The 21878-nt window shown below is 38.2% G+C and overlaps 3 protein-coding genes across 10 annotated transcripts in view; 2 read left to right on the top strand and 1 right to left on the bottom strand.

The window, feature by feature from the left end:
* The window catches only part of LOC144960862 (uncharacterized), a 38699-nt gene extending 37633 nt beyond the window's left edge, over positions 1–1066 (bottom strand). For all 3 annotated transcript variants that reach the window (XM_078894250.1, XM_078894248.1, XM_078894249.1), the window contains exon 1: positions 846–1066. Coding sequence is in view for 2 of the 3 variants with exons in the window: in XM_078894248.1 (XP_078750374.1) it covers positions 846–906 (61 nt within the window). In the remaining variant the exon portion in view is untranslated. The remainder of the gene's footprint in view (positions 1–845) is intronic.
* Positions 1067–3716: 2650 nt separating this feature from the next.
* Positions 3717–16961, top strand: LOC144960347 (uncharacterized). The gene is made up of 4 exons (XM_078893431.1): positions 3717–3757; positions 7951–9428; positions 14150–14255; positions 16889–16961. Exons 1-4 carry the CDS (start codon positions 3717–3719, stop codon positions 16959–16961), a joined length of 1698 nt encoding a protein of 565 aa, XP_078749557.1.
* LOC144960460 (uncharacterized) overlaps positions 15298–21878 on the top strand; it is a 20767-nt gene continuing 14186 nt past the window's right edge. For 2 of the 6 annotated variants that reach the window (XM_078893570.1, XM_078893566.1), the window contains exon 1: positions 15341–15442. The gene's annotated coding sequence lies outside the window, so the exon portion shown is untranslated. Of the gene's footprint in view, positions 15488–21878 lie in introns of all 6 variants that reach the window. The other 4 variants (XM_078893571.1, XM_078893567.1, XM_078893568.1 and 1 more) reach the window with 3 other exon arrangements.

Here is a 21878-nt window from a genome sequence, read left to right as displayed (position 1 = left end):
GCGAGGGTGTGTCAATGATGAACCAGTCCAAGATGTGCCCCAATCTTTGAGTTGGAGAGGTCACTAACTGAGTGAGGCCATGTTCATTCAGCATATTTTTTATAATTTTAACGAGACTATTCTGATCAACATCAAACTGAATATTAAAATCGCCGATATAAATTTTTCGCTTATTTGATGTGTCTTTTGATACAAAATCTGAAAATTCGTCAGCAAAATCATTCTGTCTCAGTTTGTTCTTTTTGCTTGGGGGTGGTCTGTAAATACAAGTGATTAAAAATGAAATTTGAGGGTAGGTCAATGTGGTTTGGACACACTCGAAACTTTTGAACGAAATTGGCCTGTTTTGTATTTTAGACGAAAGAGCGTGTTTGTATATGATGGCGATCCCCCCTCCTGATCGTCCATTTCTTGGGAACGATTCCATCTTGTAGCCGGGAGGTGTCATTTCTTTCATTATAGGTTCATCACCGAACTGACGCAACCATGATTCAGTTATATATAGAATATCGATATCGTGTTGATCTATGACATCGATTATATCGAATGTCTTGTTTCTCGATGACTGTGCGTTAATATGGCCAATACAAATGTTATGATTTCCATGACTTGGTCTTGTGTCATTTGTCAATATTTTTGTTAACGTCTGTGGTGGTCGAGTTGAACGATGACAGTTCACTGGACGTCGCGGGACTGTTGTTTCAATTACATGTTGTTTACGTCGACCACCACGTAGTAGTAGTAGTAAGAGGAGGAGGAGGAGCAGGGGCAGAAGTGGAGGAGGAGCAGGGGCAGAAGTGGAGGAGGACGAGCAGGAAGAGAGTAAGGAGGAGAAATGTTCTCACCCAATCCAATGCTGTGACCAAGGACGACTGCCAGAAACGTTAACAATGAAAATGACGCCATCTTGTACTGGGGTGTCGATTTCAGTGTCTATGAATTCCCGTGGATGAAATGCTGATTTGGTTTCTGCTAGTCCAACTCTGGTTGTTGCGCGGGTGTCGATTTTTTTGTCTGTAAACTTTTGTAATGGAAGATTGACTTTCCTTTGCAAGTCCAGCTATGACTGAGCGTTTCACAATCCGTCTCCAGGTTTTATAGTGTTATAGCAAGAAAGGATGCGTTAGCGGTTACGCCCCCTGATAAAAAAACATCCAAATACTCTTTATTTTCACGTGACTTTTAATTGATTAGACCCCTTAATCTTTTATCGGCAATTGCTGAGAGGTCTAAGATTAATCAACCTGTTTTTCAAGAGGGGGCGTCTCTAAGAAGGTTTGATTAAGTTTCTTATCAGTGTTGTTCTATTTTTCGAATAGAATAGAGTTTAATTTTTGTTGGGATGTTATTTTTCAAAATTGTAACCCAGTGCCTCTAGATGCAGACTTGCCCAGGGCTACGAAGAAATCGTAGAATTACAAATTTTTAGCTCCAACTTTAGAACTGCACAGACGTTTTTGATTGAATAAATCTTGTTGAAAAGAAGAGTTTGGTTGCTAAGAAACTGTATTTAGAATTTTGGAGGATATTTTGATTATTCTGAGGGCAAATAATTGATTTGTAATATTATTTTTCGTGACCTTTTGATTTTTTTTCCTTGGAAAATACAATTTAAAAAAAAATCAAATAGACAGCTCTGAAGGCGTTAATAATTGGCTTTCTTCAATACAAGTATAAGGCTGGAGTTCAGATTGACTTAATTACTAAGGGAAATGAACACAAATGCTTAAAAAAAAATATGTATATTTCTGTTCAATTTAATTTTATGAAGAGAACGAAATTGTCATCTCTCATCTCATTGTTGTTTTTCTTAGACAGCCTTTGTATGATTGGTTCTCATTCAATTCTCTCAAGCAGACAATGATCATTTAAGGTTACAGTTAGTTGTGTGTGTTATTTCCGATTGGCGAATGTTTTGAGTATTTTAACTCAACACACAGCATCAATAATCGCATTTTTAAAACTGCTCCAACCCAACATACGACCGATTTGAATTTGATGAGTCTAACTTGATACAGATTGTTCATTGAGTGGACCTTATCACTGCCGTACTCTGCAAAAAAACAAAAACAAAAAAAAACAACATATTTTTAAATATTTGACCATAAAACTCGTCCTTCAAATATCGATCGATTTAAAGGGCCCTCATCTTGGCAAAAAGCTCTCGAACATGAGACTTTTAGTTTTTCTCTAAGATCAGGGCGATTTAAATCGATTTATGTTTGAAGGACGAGTTTTATGGCCAATGTTTAAATATTGTTTTTTTCCAGAGTAAGGTAGATCAGTGTCTATCGTTTATAAACATTTCGGTTTTAAACAAAATCTGGATAAAGTGACGCATGAGAGGTACGTTACGATTAATTACTCATTCAAATTGACACATTTATCTTTCGCTAAAATCAGAACCCGTATTTGTACTCTATCCGACTAATAACGTGCTTTGCTATTTTCCCGTTAAAGCGGTCTATAACCAGATATCATTGTATATTGATCAAGAAAAACACAACTTGGAGACGTCATACAAGATACAAGTAGCTATGATAATTATTATGATCGAACACGCCTTCTTCTTTCCCGATAAAACAGTGTCCTTGAGCTAGGAAAATAAACTTGGATATGTCATTAGAGTAAAAGATAGCTAGAAATAACTGTTCTAACATGATCGCTTTGAGATAACTGAAGGAGACCCTTATTCTCTAGTTACACCCCTACTTCACAGTCATAATCGTCTCTCTCTCTCTCTCTCTCTCTCTCTCTCTCTCTCTCTCTCTCTCTCTCTCTCTGGCATATCACTTGGACGTAGCCTCCCACACAGTCCTTCGGAAGAAGTCTCTGTCTTGTGCCCATCTGCCACATTCCGTCACGCCGTTGTTGAGCCATTCCTGTATATCCTGTTGCCATCTTCTTTGTGGTCTTCCTCTGCCTCTTTTGCCCTCCGCCATGCCCTCCAGTACATCTCTCTCTAGTGTGTCGTGTCTTTTCAGGTGCCAAAGTAATAATCGTCTATGGTTAAAACAAATCATTGTCGACTCTGCTGAAAACAAATACGAGTCGAGTATTTATCACGTATGGATATCTACTATGCTTGACACGTTGACAAGTTTTTTAAACTTTTTGTTTTTTTAATCATCCAATTGCATCCGGGTTTTATTACTACTTTCTGTAAATCATTTTATTTAGTATTTTAGTGGTGGTCCACATAGCTCAGTTGGTAGAGCAGCCCTTTCAAACGCAAAGAGACCGAGGTCGATCCCGGATGCAGTCGAAATTTGTTTCTGACCATACTGTCCATACAGCAGTGAATGGGTAGCTGAGTCTGGTAAATTTTGCGAAAGTACTTTGCTATGTCCTATCCAAAGGACATTAATCAATTGCTATTTTCTGTTTACACTATAAACACCGGGATAATTGCTATAGAAACCGGGATAATCTCCAACAACCCTGAATGCCTACTTAAAAAAAGAATATATTTTAGTAATCGTTTTCGCTTATGAGAGTAAAGTGCATTTTCCAAGGAATGTATTATGCTCAAACTAAGGACATTCCAGCCTAGATAGCATCTTTGTAAATGGTGCTCATACTACTATATTATTATGACGATCAATCCAGGACGCAAACCCATTACCGCACTCGTGCACAGTCGCAAACACGCCCAAACGTTTCGTCACAACGCGCTATTCAACTAGACGCTCGGCAGTTTCTGGCTCGTTATCACAATGGGTAGATGTTGGGCAAGTAGCAAGGCCCCACAGATGCAGTGAGCGTGTCGTTAAACAACTTTACGACCGACGACGACTGGCTGCCACCCATTGTGGAATTGTCTTTCCCCTATGCCCTAAGAATGATGAGAAAAAGAATTTTGGAGGAAATGTTGATTATGCTGAGGGCAAATAATTGTTTGTTATGCTATTTATCGTGACCTTTTGATTTTTTCCCCTGGAAAATACATTTGTTTTGCATTTGAAGTAGGCAGCTTATTAGGCTGTACTAATTATTGACTTTTTTCAATAAAAGAATAAGGCTAGAGTTCAGATTGACTTGTTTACTGAAGGAAATGAACATAAATTCTTAAAGTAACAAATGCTAAAAAATATATATTTCTGTTCAATTTAATTTTATTAAGAAAACGTCTCTCATCTCATTGTTGTTGTTCTTAGAGAGTCTTTTTATGATTGGTTCTCATTCAATTCTCTCAAGCAGACATTGATCGTTTAAGGTTACAGTTAGTTGTGTATGTAATTTCCGACTGGCTAATGTTTTGAGTATTTTAACTAAACAAACCCCATTAATAATCCCAATTTTAAAACTGCTCCAACCCAACATACGACCGATTTGAATTGATGAGTCTTACTTGATACAGCTTGTCCAATGTGTGTACCTTATCACTTCCGTACTCTGGAAAAACCCATATTTACGATTTACATGACCCTCACTTTGACAAAAACTCTCAAACCTGAGATTTTGCGAAGTCCCAGGTTTGAGAGTTTTTGTCAAGACAAGGGTCATTTAAATCGATCGATATTTGAAGGGCGAATTTTATTGCCAAATTTCTAAATATGAGTAAGACAGATCAGTGTCTATCGTTTATAAACATTTCGGTTTGAAACACAATCTGGATAAAGTGACGCATGAGAGGTACGTTACGAATGATTACTCATTCAAATTGACACATTTAACTTTCACGAAAATCAGAATCCGTTTTTGTAATCGATCCGACCATTAACACGCTTTGTTATTTTCCCGTTAAACCGACTCTATAACCAGATATTATCATTGTCTATTGAGCTTGGAAAACACAACTTGGAGACGTCATACAAGATAGTTACAAGTAGCTATGATAATTATTATGATCAAACACTCTTTGCTTCTTTCCCGATAAAACAACTCTATAACCAGATAACAGTGTCTATGAGATAGGAAAACAAACTTGGACATGTCATTAAATATAGTTACAAGTAGCTAAGTTCATGTGATCAAACCTGCTTTGTTTTCTTCTCAATAGTACAACTCTTTAACCAGATAACAGAGTCATTCAGCTAGGGAAACAAACTTGGGCATGACATAAGAGTAAGAGATATCTAAAAATAACTATGATAATAATATGACCACTTAGAGAAAACTGTTGGAGAAGCTTGTTATCTTGTAACACCCCTACTTCATGGCCATTATCTTTTACCACTAGGTAACCCCCCCCCCCCAAAAAAAAATACTCTGCTACAAATACTGGTCGAAGATTCGTCACGTATGAATATCAACCATATTGTACACGTTGACAGTTTTATTTTAGCCTTTCGCTCTTATGTCATCCGATAGCAAAGCCTCGGTGTTTTTTAACATTTTGTGTAAAGAATGAGAATTATTTATATATTTATCATTTTAGCATTCATTTTCTGGGACTTAAAATAAAAATAAAATAAAATAAAATTCTCTTTATTCAACCCATAGGGGATTTTTCTCTTGGGTCTATTCCAAGGGAATATTGGAAAAACCCAGGCGTCAGCCGCAGTGCAGCGCCGCAAATTGAGGCAAGGCGAAGTGACTTGCTCAAGCCACACAGCGCAGCGACGGGTGATCGAACTCGGTACCTTCTGGGTACGAAGCAAAGACCGTACCGTCGAGCCGCGCTTATGCCCCTTGCTCCATAGAGTCCTATTGATGAACTCAATGGTCTCTGTCCTGTGCCGTGCCGCGCCCGGCTGTCAGTTGATATCATTTTTTAAAAAAATTTTACCACAAAATTAACTTGAGCTTTTATATAGCGCAATATCCACTAAACGTGCTCAAAGAGCTTTACAAGGGGTCCCTGATCAACAGCAACACGTAACATGTAGAACAAGATATGAAATGACGCCTGTTAGGCGATATTACATTATTTTCGGACAGAGACAACGCTGTTAATTGCCAGGTACTCGTTTTTCACCTGAGTACGGTGAGAGAATGTGAGTAAAGAACCCTTTTCAAGGACTCAACTATGCGCCGAGCGAGGCTCGAGCCCAGAACCTTCCGATCCGAAAGCGAGTGTCATACCACTCCCCGGCAGCGGTGGGGGCTTTCATAATTATATTATTGACTTACATATTTATATTATTGACTTACATAATTATTTTATTGACTTTCATAATTATATTATTGTCTTACATATTTATATTATTGACTTACATAATTATATTATTGACTTTCATAATTCTATTATTGTCTTTCATAATTATATTATTGACTTTCATAATTCTATTATTGACTTTCATAATTATATAATTGACTTACACATTTATATTATTGACTTACATAATTATATTATTGACTTTCATAATTATATTATTAACTTACATAATTATATTATTGACTTTCATAATTCTATAATTGACTTTCATCATTATATTATTGACTTTCAAAATTGTATAATTGACTTTCATAATTATATTACTGACTTTCATAATCATATTATTGACTTACATAATTATATTATTGACTTTCATAATTATATTATTGACTTTCATAATTCTATTATTGACTTACATAATTATATTATTGACTTTCATAATTCTATAATTGACTTTCATAATTATATTATTGACTTTCATAATCATATTATTGACTTACATAATTATATTATTGACTTTCATAATTATATTATTGACTTTCATAATTCTATTATTGACTTACATAATTATATTATTGACTTACATAATTATATTGTTGACTTACATAATTATATTATTGACTTTCATAATTATATTATTGACTTTCATAATTATATTATTGACTTTCATAATTCTATAATTGACTTTCATAATTATATTATTGACTTTCAAAATTGTATAATTGACTTTCATATTTATATTACTGACTTTCATAATCATATTATTGACTTACATAATTATATTATTGACTTTCATAATTATATTATTGACTTTCATAATTCTATAACTGACTTACATAATTATATTATTGACTTTCATAATTCTATAATTGACTTTCATAATTATATTATTGACTTTCATAATCATATTATTGACTTTCATAATTATATTATTGACTTTCATAATTCTATTATTAACTTACATAATTATATTATTGACTTTCATAATTCTATTATTGACTTTCATAATTATATTATTGACTTTCATAATTCTATTATTAACTTACATAATTATATTATTGACTTTCATAATTATATTATTGACTTTCATAATTATATTATTGACTTTCATAATTATATTATTGACTTTCATAATTATATTATTGACTGTCATAAGTCTATTATTGACTTTCATAATTATATTATAAACTTTCATAATTATATTATTGACTTTCATAATTATGTTATTGACTTTCATAATTATATTAATGACTTCAATCCTTATCGAATGTCAATGTATGCTTGTTACATCATTTTGTAATCCGATCATAGCGGAGTTATACGCATGCGCAACAACAACAACAACAAAATAACGTTAACAGTTAATGCTTTGGGTTATCCAGTTTCAGTAAATTCTATATATAGAACGAAGATGACGTCACTCAGGCCTCTGTTATTGATTTTTTTGCCATCCATGTTTATGAGTAATTCTCACTAAACTGTATTATCCAGACTATATTATATACCGTTCTAACAAGTGTAACTAAATGACAAATTGTCATATTTATGGACAATAAAGATCTATTATTATTATTATTATTATTATTATTATTATTATTATTATTATTATTATTATTATTATTATTATTATTATTATTATTATTATTATTATTATTATTATTATTATTATCCTTTGGACCACACCAGGGAGGAAGAGAGGGAGGTTCTGGTTACTGGCAGCCCAGGATCTCCACATACTCTGCCCAGGCCGCGCCCTGGAGAGGACACTCCAGTCTCACCTTCACCGGTGAAGAGTAACAACACGGAAGACAGCAGTCTACGAGTGATAAGTCCTTGCTCGATTGGCGTAGAGTTGGACGCTACGGGTTGTCTTCGACGGTGGGAGGGATCATCGTAATCCTACTGGTCAGCTACCGCCCGCCCCAAGCTGGGCAGCCCCCAGCCAGAAAGGTGTTGACCCGCCACGATCTGCCTGCTTCAGAGGGTGCCTGGAGCTTAGAGCTTGCAAGCTTGACAAGTGGATCGTTAAACTGTGTACCAGGCAAGCAAATGAAAAAGAACACGAAGTCCCCAGCTCATCGATTAGCAAGCTGGAATGTAAGAACTATGCGCTCAGGACTGACAGATGACCTTCAGGCCATGGACGATGTTCGAAAAACAGCAGTAATTGATCGTGAACTTAACAGATTGAACATCGACATAGCAGCCTTGCAGGAAACGCGACTCCCAGAGAGGGGATCCCTGAAGGAGAAACACTTTACATACTTCTGGCAAGGAAAAGGCACAGAAGACGTGAGGGAGCACGGTGTTGGATTTGCAGTACGCCATACATTGCTTCCTATGATCGAACCGCCAACAGACGGCACAGAGAGAATTTTAAAGCTGCGCCTGTCATCCATGCAGGGCTCGGTGAACCTTGTTTGCGTCTACGCCCCAACACTGCAAGCTTCGGTTGAAGTAAAGGACCAATTCTATGAGTCATTAGACGCCATTGTCAACAATATCCCAGAAGTGGAGCACATCTACCTTCTTGGCGACTTCAACGCGCGAGTTGGTGCTGACAAAGAATCATGGCCAACCGTTTTGGGGCACCACGGCATAGGAAAGATGAATGAAAATGGTCAGAGGCTTCTTGAACTCTGCTGCTATCGCAAACTATGCGTGACGAACACCTATTTTCAGAACAAGGCATGTCACAAGGTGTCATGGAGACATCCAAGGTCAAAACACTGGCATCAGCTGGACATGATCATTACTAAGCGCGATTCTCTTAACAATGTTTGTAACACCAGGTCCTATCAAAGCGCTGATTGCGACACTGATCACTCTTTGGTTGCCACAAGGGTGAAACTGACACCAAAGAAACTTCATCACTCAAAGAGAAAGGGCCAGCCCAGGATCAACATCAGCAAGGCAGCTTACCGGGAAAAGAATATAGAGTTCAACGAGCAACTTGAGAAGAATCTCAACACAGCTCATAGAGAAGCAGAACAAAACGCACAGGACAGCTGGAACTCTCTTAGAAACGCCATTTACAGCACTGCAGTACTGACATACGGCAAAAAGGAGCGCAAGAGCAATGATTGGTTTGAAGCCAGAATTACTGAGATGGAGCCAGTCATTGATGCCAAGCGCAGCGCACTTGTCAGCTATAAACATAAACCGAGTCAGAGGAACCTGCAGGCGCTGCGAGCTGCACGCAGCAAAGCACAGCAAACAGCACGACGTTGCGCCAATGACTACTGGCTTCAGTTATCGGACAACATCCAGCAAGCGTCTGAAAGCGGCAACATAAGGGCCGTGTATGAGGGCATCAAACAGGCGACAGGCAAATCTACAAAGAAAACTGCACCTATTAAATCCAAGACAGGGGAAGCCATCACTGACAAGGACAAGCAGATGGGTAGATGGGTAGAGCACTACTTGGAACTCTACGCCAGAGAAAACACTGTCACCCAAAAAGCGTTAGACGCAATTGAAGAACTGCCAGTACTGGAAGAACTAGACGCAGAACCAATCATGGAGGAGCTCAGCAAAGCAATCGATGCTCTGGCCTGTGGCAGAGCACCCGGTGACGACAGCATTCCACCCGAAATCATCAAATGTGGAAAGCCAGCCCTCTTGGAACCACTACATAAACTCCTGTGTCTTTGCTGGAGAGAAGGCAAGGTACCCCAGGATATGCCAAGATTATCACCCTCTACAAAAACAAGGGAGACCGTAGCGACTGTAATAACTATAGGGGAATCTCTCTACTGAGCATTGTGGGTAAAGTCTTTGCGCGCGTTGTCCTCGCTCGACTGCAAGTCCTCGCCGAACGTATCTACCCAGAGTCGCAGTGTGGCTTCAGAGCCAAGAGGTCGACAGTGGACATGATCTTCTCAGTACGTCAACTTCAGGAGAAATGCAGAGAACAGCAGATGCCCCTCTACATTGCATTTATTGACCTGACAAAGGCATTTGACCTTGTTAGCAGGAAGGGCCTTTTCCAGCTGCTAAAGAAGATTGGCTGTCCTCCTCAGCAGCTTAGCATCATTGCCTCCTTCCACGACGACATGAAGGGCACCATTAGCTACGACGGTGGAGCCTCTGAACCCTTCCCCATGCGCAGCGGCGTGAAACAAGGCTGTGTCCTCGCACCGACTTTGTTTGGTATATTTTTCTCCTTACTGCTGAAGTTCGCATTCAAAGAGTCCCCAGAAGGAGTCCACTTACACACCAGAAGTGATGGGAAGCTGTTCAATCTGGCACGGCTGAGAGCAAAGACCAAGGTCCGCACAGTCCTCATAAGGGAAATGCTATTTGCAGATGATGCAGCTCTATGCGCGCATAACGAGGAAGACCTTCAGCGGCTGATGGACAGGTTTTCCCACGCATGCAGGGAATTCGGGCTGACGATCAGCATCAAGAAAACAAATGTAATGTACCAGCAATTTACATTGACAACGAGGAGCTAGAAGTCACTGATCACTTCACATACCTGGGCACAACCATCACCAGCAACCTCTCACTTGATGCAGAATTAGACAAGCGCATCGCCAAAGCTGCCGCTGTCATGGCACAACTGAGCAAGAGAGTGTGGACCAACAACCAACTCACTTTGAACACCAAACTCAGAGTATACCAGGCATGTGTACTCAGTAGCCTACTGTATGGCAGTGAATCCTGGACAACATATGCCAGACAGGAGAACCACCTGGAAAACTTCCACATTCGCTGTCTACGACGAATTCTCGGCATCAGGTGGCAGGACAGACTCACTAACAATGCAGTGCTAGAAAGAGCTAACTCCCTCAGTATGCATCTCATGCTCTGCCAGCGACGTTTGCGATGGCTTGGTCACGTACACAGGATGGACAATGGACGCATACCCAAAGACATCATGTACGGTGAACTAGCTTCTGGACGGCGACCAACTGGCCGTCCAGCTCTGCGCTTCTATGATGTCTGCAAACGAGACATGAAATTGACAGGCATCGACTCAAACACCTGGGAGTCGCTTGCTGACGACCACAGCGGCTGGAGATATGCGGTGATGGAGGGAGTGAAGAGAGGTGAGGAGAGGAGAAAGACGAAGTTTAAGGAGAGGAGAGCAAGGAGGAAAGAGAGGCAGCAGATCCAAATACCAAACGCACAGTCAAACTATGTGTGCAACAACTGCGGTAGAGACTGCCATGCAAGGATTGGTCTGCTGAGTCACACCCGTCGTTGCTCTCAACAAGACTGATGAGACTAAAGTCATACAGGGCGCAAACCATCGTCTCTCGAGACGGAAGGATGCCTACCTAATTATTATTATTATTATTATTATTATTATTATTATTATTATTATTATTATTATTATTATTATTATTATATTATTATTATTATTATTATTATTATTATTATTATTATTATTTATTATTATTATTATTATTATTATTATCATTTATTATTATCATATTATTATTATTATTATTATTATTATTATTATTATTATTATTATTATTATTATTATTATTGTATTATTATTATTTCATTATTATTATATTATTATTATTATTATTATTATTTATTATTTTTATTAATTATTATTATTATCATTATTATTATTATTATTTTAAACGTTTAAGGTTACACATAGTTTTGTGTGTTGGTCCATTATACTTCCGGATGGCAATGTTGTGAGCTTCTTAGCCAAGCGCATACTATAGTGTCGGAGTGGTTTAAATTATAAGAGTAGAGAGGAGAAATGTGGCATGTCCAAACCCTGGTTCTAATCTCATTTGAAGTGTAAAACTCTCCTTGGCCACAGACTACATACATTAAAAGAAAATAATGAGCTTTTATATAGCGCAATAGCCACTAATCGTGCTCAAAGCGCTTTACAAGGGGCCCCTGGCCAACAGCAATATTTAACAATTAGGACGGGACATGACGCCAGTTAATCGATAATACATTTTTCATTGGGACATAGCAACGCTGTTAACGGCCAGGTATTCATTTTACACCTGAGTACGGTGAGAAAATATGAGTAAAGAGCCTTTTCCAAGGACTCAACTATGCGCCGAGCTAGGCTCGAACCCAGGACCTTCCGATCCGAAAGCGAGTGTCATACCACTAGGCAACATAGCCGCACATTGTGTAAATGACTGTCTTGTTTAAGACTGATAGAATCGTATTTTCTAGTCTAGATATAATATCATCATCATCACCAATGCCTTTTTCACCCAGGGTCAGGGTGTATGCCACATACAAACAGTTCCCGTCCTTCTCTATCATCATCATCATCAATGCCTTTTTCACTCTGGGTCAGGGTCTAGACCACAGTTTCCGTCCTTCTCTATCATCATCATCATCACCAATGCCTTTTTCACCCAGGGTCAGGTTATAGACTTCAGACAAACAGTTTCCGTCCTTCTCTATTATCATCATCATCAATGCCTTTTTCACTCTGGGTCAGGGTCTAGACCACAGTTTCCGTCCTTCTCTATCATCATCATCATCATTGCCTTTTTCACCCTGGGTCAGGGCATAGACCACAGACAAACAAATTCCATCCTTCTCTATCCTGAGCTAACCTATTTTTTAAAACTCGTTCCATGTCTTATCACTTCTCTGTATGTCAGCTAGTCGCCAATAAAGATCACCCAACCTTGCTCTTTTGCATACCGTAATTATTGGAATCTGATATTTTTATTTGAGCTTTTATATAGCGCAATATCCACTTAACGTACTTTAAGCGCTCTTCAATTGGTCCCTGGCGTTGGCAACGCTTAACATGTAGGAATGGATGTGACGCCTGTTAAGCGATATTACATTGATTTTCGGACATAGACAGCGCTGTAAACGGCCAGGTGCTCATTTTATAACTGAGTACAGTGAGAGAATGTGAGTAAAGAGTTTGTTTTTTTTTCTCCAAGGACTCAATTATGCGCCGAGCAAGGCTCGAACACAGGACCTTCTGATCCAAAAGCGACTGTTGTACCACTAAACTCCATAACCACATTCTAATTCTTAGTATCTGCCTATACAATCTGCTACTAAAACGGTTACGTAACCGTTCGATGCAGTATTCGACCTATTCATTATTTTGGTACATCACAGGACTGGTTACATACATACTTCCAATGATTTAGGAACCAGAAAAGTAGAATCTGTGACCTCATTACTTTTGTTCCTATTACATTTTGGGTGAGAAACTCCTGAGTACTGTTTGTTTTTGTTTTTTGTTTTTTTGGTATTTTTTTTTTTTTTTGGTTTTTTTTTTTTTTTTTTTTTTTTTTTTTTTTTTTTTGGGGGGGGGGTTGTTAATGTTTTGTTTTATTTTTTAGATTAAATAGAACAAATAACTTAAGAAGAAGCACGACTAAACTTTTCTTCTCTCTATTTTCTCCCTTTCTTTACAGGTAAAACTACAATTCCAAAGACTCGTTAACTGTGGACATAAATGGTCCCCATACCTGGTTGAAATAAACTATGGACACAATTGTTATTGGCTTTTGTATTTTGATTCACACTAAACTGATTTAATTAACAGTGAAAACTAAAGATAGGGCAACGTGGCTCAGCGGTATGGTCTTTGCGTCATACCCGAAAGGTACCGAGTTCGATCACCCGCCACTAAAATGTGCGCCCTTGAGCAAGTAAGTCACCTTGCCTTAGCTCAATTTGCAGCGCTGCACTGGAGATGACGCCAGAGTTATTTCCAGTCTTCCCTTGGAATAGGTATACCCTAGAGACAAATTTCCCCTATGAGATGAATAAAGGGAATTTTTTTTTTCTATTTCATTTTTGGTAGATGACCTATTCCCTGACCCAGGGTGAAAAAGGCAATGGTGGTAATGATGATAGAGTAGATAAATAACTTAACAAGAATCACAACCAAACTTCTTTTTTTTTCTCTATTATCTCCCTTTTTTCAGGTAAAACTAAAATTCTAAATACTCGTTGTACTGTCGACAGAACTGGTCCAAGAGTCTGTTATCTATACCTGGTTGAAATAAACTATGGACACAATTGTTATTGGCTTTTGTATTTTGATTCACACTAAACTGATTTAATTAACAGTGAAAACTAAAGATAGGGCAACGTGGCTCATCGGTATGGTCTTTGCGTCATACCTGAAAGGTACCGAGTTCGATGACTCGCCGCTCCGCTGTGCGGCCTTGAGCAAGTAAGTCACCTCGCCTTAGCTAAATTTGCGGCGCTGCACTGCGGATGACGCCTGAGTTACTTCCAGTCTTCCCTTGGAGTATACCCTAAAGACAAATTTCCCATATGAGGTGAATAAAGGGAATTTTATTTTATTATTTTTAATTTTTCATTTTTGGTAGATGAAAACTTCATGCAATGAAGTTGAGCTTTTATGTAGAAATTGAAATTTTATATAGGGCATTACCTACTAAACTTTCTCAAAAAGCTTTATAAGGGATCCCTGGTCAACAGCAATGGACGCTTTACATTTAGGACAGGAATGTCGCCTATTAGGCGATATTACATTTATTTTATATTTCGGACAGAGACAGTGTCGTTAAACTGAGTACGGTTAGAGAATGTGAGTAAAAAGCCTTTTGCAAGGACACAACTATGCGCGAGCGAGGCTGGAGAATGTGTTTGAACCCGAAACATTCCTAATTGTGACCCTCCGTCTCAAAACGGTATTATGTCGGGATGATTCTGACCCCAAAAAGTGAATTTAGAGATAGATTGATGAGAAATTGGAGCTTAGAATATTTTGCAATGCAAGAAATAGTATTTATACTCCAGCATAACGTACAGTTGGATATTTGTGGCTATGAATTCAATTTCCCTTACCTAGTGGATCCCGACATAATACCGATTCGATACGATGGGTCACAATTGGATATTCTGTTCTTTTTTTAACCTGTCATTATCATTTTTGTTCATTACGACAGACCACTAGACCACATAGCCAAACACTGAAAAGACTACAGTAATACAGGCGGGCGTCATTCATTGTTATTATCATTGTTTACCTTGCTTTATTATTGATTTTACTAACTTGATTTGATGATAAAAATATTTTCATTCTTGTATGAGTTATATTGGCAATTGCCTAAAATTAAACTTTTGAACATTTTATAATTCGGGGGTCGGGTGGGCATTAGTTTCTACCGTAACCGAAATGAAAAGAAAAATTTAATTCTAAAATATGTATACAAATGACGTCATATATTTTTGTTGTCTTTGCTCAACAACAAAGCAACACAAATCACTTACACGACATACGACTTTGGTCAAGACTTTCATAGGGTAAGTGTCTGTCTGTCTAGAGCTTTACCCCGTTGTCACGAGCTCTAAACGCTTTACAGTGGTATAACACACAAAAAATATGTTACGGTAAGACAAGTTTTGATGGAAAAGTGATACAAACCCCTAGTCGATGTAAGACTGATTTTTTGGGATGTTTTTTTTTTCTATGTTCGGGAAGCCTTCCGAAAGCTCCTACATCCCCAATATTCTATTTTTGGTACTACCGCAAACTCGGGGACCCAAATAATTTGGGGTTTTGGGAGGGGGGGGGACTTTTTTGAAAAAATTAGTTTTGGGGATTTGAGAGGGGGGGGGAACTTTTTTTTTAAGTCTCTCCCCTCCCAAACCCCCTACTAGAAGACTTTTAAAAAAAGTTTCCCCCCTCCCAAACCCCCAAAATTTTTTGGGTCCCCGAGTTTGCGGTAGTACCCTTTTTTATAATGCTGACGTAGGGGGTTTCGGAGGTGGGAAACTTAAAAAAAAATAAAGTCTCCCCCCTCTCAAACCCCCTACTAGATCATTATAAAAAAACAAAGAATACTGGGGATGTAGGAGCTTTCGGAAGGCCTCACCTATCTTCTATTTTTCTTTCTTGCTTTGTCTGGGACCTTTCATACATCTTTGTTCAGATCTTTGTCTTACACCGGTGCTTGCTTCTTAATTTCTTAATTTGTTGTTTTCAAAGGATTTAACCGTTGGGTCAATCGAAACAAATCGCTTTAAAACACGTCCATATTCATCTTATTTATTTAACTCTCTCCTTACGGAGTTTTCTCGTCGTACGTACTTAATCCTCTCCATACCAACTGTAGGAAAATCGTCACATTCGTTACGATACAACCAACATTTTTCATATTCAAATTTCTTTTGTACATCATAAAATTTAAAGAAAAGGAACAGTGTATTGTAGAGCATGTTTTGCTAAAGAAACTATGTATCGCAAGAATTGTACTACTATTATGTCTGCGTGATAAACAATCTATTTTGTGTTAGTTGGGTGTGAAGTTTTGGGGAAAATCTTGAAAATGTCTGGTAAGGAGAGGGTTAAGGGAGGCCTTCCGAAAGCTCCTACATCCCCAGTATTCTTTTTGTTTATAATGTTCAAGTAGGAGGTTTGGGAGGTTGGGGGGGGGTTTAAAAGTCTCCTCCCACACATCCTACTAGAACATTATTTTAAAAGTTCGGGAGGCCTACCGAAAGCTCCTTCATCCCCAGTATTCTTTTATTATTATAATGTTCTAGTAGAGGGTTTAGGAGGGGGTAAACTTTTTTTTAAAGTCTCCCCCTTCCGAACCCCCTACTAGAACATTATAAAAAAAGAAAAAATGTTGGGGATGTAGGAGCTTTCGGAAGGCCTCCCAAGAGTTTCCCACCTCCCAAACCCCCTACTAGAACATTATTTAAAAAAAAAAAGAATACTGGGATGTGAGATCTTTCGGAAGGCCTCCCCTTACTTACTTACTTTCTATCTTTCCTGCTTTGTCTGGCACACTTCATAGACACTTGTTCAGTTCTTTAAATCCTTTGATATAGAGTTATTCCACTGTACTACATTCCAACTATCACTATCTGCATTTCCGAGACGACAACAACTTATAACAAATAGGATTCAATAGTCTGATGCCACGCCCGCCCAGCAACCAGTAGCTTGGTTCTAAACAAAGAAAGTCGGTACTATCCATTCTTCATGCTGGCTAGAACTTTTTCACATATCATGTGATCAGAATGTATAAAAGTCAAAACATGATATCAGATTTATAATGTTTTTCTCCTCTGGATACATTTTCATGCTCGTCGGAGAAGTATTTCATAAGGGCGTCCGCTATTGTTCCGATAGTTTAGAACCAGTTACTAAGTTAGTTACTGTGCGTCAAGTAGAAAAAGGTAGGGCTGCCTGAAGCCTGTGATCGTGAAGTATTTTACTGCGCGTCATTATGAGGGGAGTGACGTCACGACTGTTGAAGCCTATTAGGAAAAAGACACGCCGCCTATTAGGCGATATTACAAATCCTTTTTTTTTGGGACAGAGAACACCGCTGTTAACGGCCAGGTACTCATTTTACCCTGTATACGGTGGAAGAATGAGAGTAAACAGAACCTTTTCCAAGGACTCAACTATACGCTGCTCAGAGCGGGACTCGAACCCAGGACCCTCCGATCCAAAGATGAGTTTCAAACCACAGGGCCACATAGCCCTGAATGAGGTGATATTAAAATGTGGAAAACGATATAGAATTCGACATCAAAAACTACTCCGATACTAATTTAATATAAAACAAAGGGAAAAATTCCGTAAGCTCCCGGAGTAGCATCTCTTTCAATGGGAGCCATCTATATTCTTTTTTTCGTCCGTCCTAGTCATCGATCACATGATTTGTTGCTGTACAACGATTTGACATTTCTCGATAAATTATGTAAACACACTGCTTTGTTATGAGTTATGTTGAGCAAAACGACCAATTGACACTTAGATAACCACGCCTCTCGGACAGTCGTCATAATCTAAACAATGACAGTGGTTGGTAAACAGCGGTAACCGACACAGGCTTTACAATCGATGGTATGTGTCTGAGTAAAATATACACCTATTTAGCGCTTGATTTATAAAACAGACATAGAACTCTGTGTGTTAACTTTAACTTTGATGATCGAGAAAATCGTGTGATAACTTCTAGTCGCCCATTTGGCGGTATAAAAACAATAACAATGATCAGAGAAAGGTTGAATTCCTTCACGTTATTGTTTATAAATAAACTATGATTGTCCGAGCAAGTGTGAAAGTGTGTCACAAAATTACATGTTTGGATTAGTCAAAAGACTACTGGTTAATAGGATTGAATAGTCGTAACGTAACTTCTTTCCTAATGACGTATGGTAACTTAGCAACACTGGCTCTAAACTATCGGAACAATGGCGGACGCAGTATGAAATATTTCTCCGGCGAGCATAAAAGCGTATCCAGAGGAAAAAACCCCCATAAATTTGATCATGTTTTGACTTTTACACATTCTGGTCACAAGACAGATGAAAAGTTCTAGCAAGCTTGAAGAATAAAAAGTAATGATTTTCTTTGTTTAGAACCAAGATGGCCGCCGTTGCCGGCGGCGTGACATCAGACTACTGAATCCAATTGTGACCTTGGATATTTCTCAAACTGTGAACAGGTTTCACTATGTGGAAAGGTATTATAGTTCATCCGCATAAGAATATTTTTTAATTGAGCTTTTATAATATGCGATATCAACTAAACGTGCTCAAAGCGCTTTACAAGGGGTCCCAGGCCAACAGCAACATTTAACATGTAGGACGGGATATGACGCCTGTTGGCGATATTACAATTTTATTTTCGGACAGAGACGACGCTGTTAACGGCTATGTACTCATTTTACACCCGAGTACGGTGAGAGAATGTGAATAAAGAGACTTCTCCGATGACTCAACTATGCGCCGAGCGAGGCTCGAACCCAGGACCTTCCGAACCGAAAGCGAGTGTCACACCACCAGACCACATAGCCTCACATAGTATTTTCACCGTGGATCTTTTGTCAGGCGTTTAATTATTCAATATTTCAATATGAGATAGCATTTTTAAAACTCTAGAACAAACCTTGATGGTTTGTCTCAAAAGTTATAAAAACTTGGTCAACTTTGATTCTTCGTGTCGGTATGAAATAATTTGTGCCCCATCGCTTCAGAACGGTAATATGTTGGAAAGACTAAAATACTGAAAATTCAATTTACAGCCAAAAAGACCAGTCTTATAGTGAGTTTATAGATAGAATGATGTTGACGTCAATCGGGTCTTTGTTACTGTTTTTTTTTTTTTTTTTTTTTTTTTTTGGTCATCCACGTTTATGAGTAATTCTCACTTAACTGTATTATCCAGACAATAAAAGTTCATGGTTACACAGAGTTTTGGGTGTTGGTCCGTTATACTTCCGGATGGCAATGTTGTGAGCTTCTTGGCCAAGCGCATACTATCCAATAAGGATTAGTAGGGACAATGGTTACTTGATTTTAGAACTACAAAAGCCAACATTTCATATTTTTTATCAGTTTGGCTTTAATCTAAATTTAAAGCACCGGGACAATCCCTATATTATACCGTGTTGAGAGGCGGGGTCACATATATGGCAATTTTGATGGTCATGACAAAATCCTTATTCATTACTTTGTTCTATCTTTTTACAAACCAGAAAACAAACAACAACTTTATTTTTTTAGCAGGGCAGGTACATACTGTGTTTTCTACCCCTCTATATCTGTTTTCCAACTTGCTTTCTCTATTTGTCTTGGAATGAGATTACTTGGTTTTGTCCGGGCCCTTGCCGGATACCCTAGCTGGGAGGGAAACAGTCAAATGTATAGTTTGTTTTGGGAGATGATTTTTTTTTTCCTTAAAAACTTTCTCTCTGTTATGCACTGTATTATGTTTTGATTACGTATTATATATGATTTGTGAACATTTGAGTGTGTTCGTCTTGGTGGGGAGCCTGTCTTTGTGTCTGGATGAGACTTTTAGGTGATTTCAAACTCAGTACTTTGATAGTGTGCTCTTGGAATCTACATCTGTTTCCAATTTGAACCAATTCTCCTTTGTCTTACCTTTTCTTGGGTGCTGTAATTATAATTCTAAAACTTTTTACTATCCCATTTTCTTCCTTTTTACTGGCGCTGATATGACCTTAATGTGTAAAACCCTTAAAATCTTAAAAACAAAACATCCAAACATGTTACCGATTCAAGCGAGGTGCACACATTTACAGTTCCGATAACCAAACGCAATTATGGGCTTGAACTAACATTGTTGTAATGGACGATATTTTGGGTTGGTTGAAGAATGTTTCCATAGCAGTTCGACCAGACGAGATACCAGCAGAAGTCTGGAAATCATGTGGAGATAAAGGGTGATTCAACATCTTATAGAAAGAGAAAATGCCAGAAGAATGGACAAAAAGTACGTTGATTCCCTTAAACAAAAATAAAGGAGATGTTCAAGAATGTGGCAACTATTATAGGGACATCAAGTTAATGAGCCATACAATGAAGATATTGGAAAGAGTAATCGATAAGAGGATTAGAAAAGATGTAGACATAATTAAAGAACAGTTTAAATTTGTCGCTGGTAACAATACAACGGATGCTATATTTGCTTTAAAAGTGACCGCAGAGAAGTGTAGAGAAAAGCAAAGAGAATTTCATTCTGTTCAATGACCTGGAGAAAGCATATGACAGAGTACCAATAGAAGAAATGTGGTACTGTCTAAGAGCAAAGGGGGTAACAGAGAAATATATAAAAGTGATCCAAGATCTGTGCAAAGGAAACAAAACAATAGTAAGGACAGCTGTTCGCTCAACTGATCCATTTAATGTGAGAGTTGGATTATACCAGGGATCTGCTCTCAACCGACTGCTGTTTTCAATAGTAATGGATGTTCAAATATCCATGAACCCATTCGGCGAGAGGCACCATGGAACATTATGTATGCGGATGACGTTGTACTTTTGAAAGATACAAAAGCTGAGGCGGAAAATGAACTAGAGCGTTGGAGACGGGTGGTGAAAAATGGGGGGGGGGGGGGAAGCAGATCGAAGACAGAGTATTTGTGCATCGGACAACAAAGAGCAGGACCACCAATAAAGATAGGAAAAGAAGATGTGCCAGAGACAAACCAATTCAAATATTAAGGAACAACTGTACATGGAGATGGGGGCAATGAGCTGGAGGTTAAGAAGAGGATACAAGCAGGCTGGAATAATAGGAGGGAGGTAACTGGAGTTATGTTTAACAAACGAATTTCCGCAAAGCTGAAGGGGAAAATATATACAACTTTTGTCAGACCAACAATGTTATATAGACTAAAGACAGCAGTTACAGCAAAGAAACAAGATAAAGAAGTTGAAGTGGCGGAAATGAGGATGTTGAGATGGTCGCTTGGCTGGACAAGAAATGAAATGATAAAGTGAGAAATGAACGAATTCAAAGGTTGACTGAAGTGAAGAATGTATCAATAAAATAAGAGAAGATAGATTGAAATAGTTTGGACATGTAAAGAGACGAGAGAGGGAGTAGTTGGGAAGGACAGTGTTGGACTTACAATTGGCGGGTAAGAGGAAAAAAGGGACGCCCAAAGACTAGATGGTTGGATAAGGTAAAAGACGATATGAAAGAACTGGGCCTGGACAAAGACGATGCTATTAACCGAGATGCATGGAGACGTGGAATTCATTTTGGCAACCCTGCAAATGTGGGATAAGCTGAAAGATGAAAAACAAGAAGATGAAAAAGAAGAAGAAAAAGAAGAAGAAGAAGAAGAAGAAGAAGAAGAAGAAGATGATGATGATGATGATGATGATGATGATGATGATGATGATGATGATGATGATGATGAAAAAGTAGAAGAAGAAGAAGAAGAAGAAGAAGAAGAAGAAGAAGAAGAAGAAGAAGAAGAAGATGATGATGGTGATGATGATGATGATGATGATGATGATGATGATGATGATGATGATGATGATGATGATG

The sequence above is a fragment of the Berghia stephanieae genome, chromosome 15, assembly GCF_034508935.2.
Source record: "Berghia stephanieae isolate SIO BIC M18660-M18661 chromosome 15, UCSD_Bste_1.3, whole genome shotgun sequence".
In the NCBI taxonomy this organism is placed as follows: Eukaryota; Metazoa; Mollusca; class Gastropoda; order Nudibranchia; family Aeolidiidae; genus Berghia; species Berghia stephanieae.
Note: the sequence above shows the minus strand (reverse complement) of the source record. Positions and strands in the feature narration are given on the sequence as shown.

Coding starts and splice junctions, on each gene's coding strand:
- LOC144960347 (XM_078893431.1), top strand. CDS start 3,717: ATGGGTAGATGTTGGGCAAGTAGCAAGGCCCCACAGATGCA. Junction 3,758..7,950: donor AGCAAGGCCCCACAGATGCA/GTGAGCGTGTCG, acceptor CGATTGGCGTAG/AGTTGGACGCTACGGGTTGT. Junction 9,429..14,149: donor GGGCATCAAACAGGCGACAG/GCAAATCTACAA, acceptor TTTAATTAACAG/TGAAAACTAAAGATAGGGCA.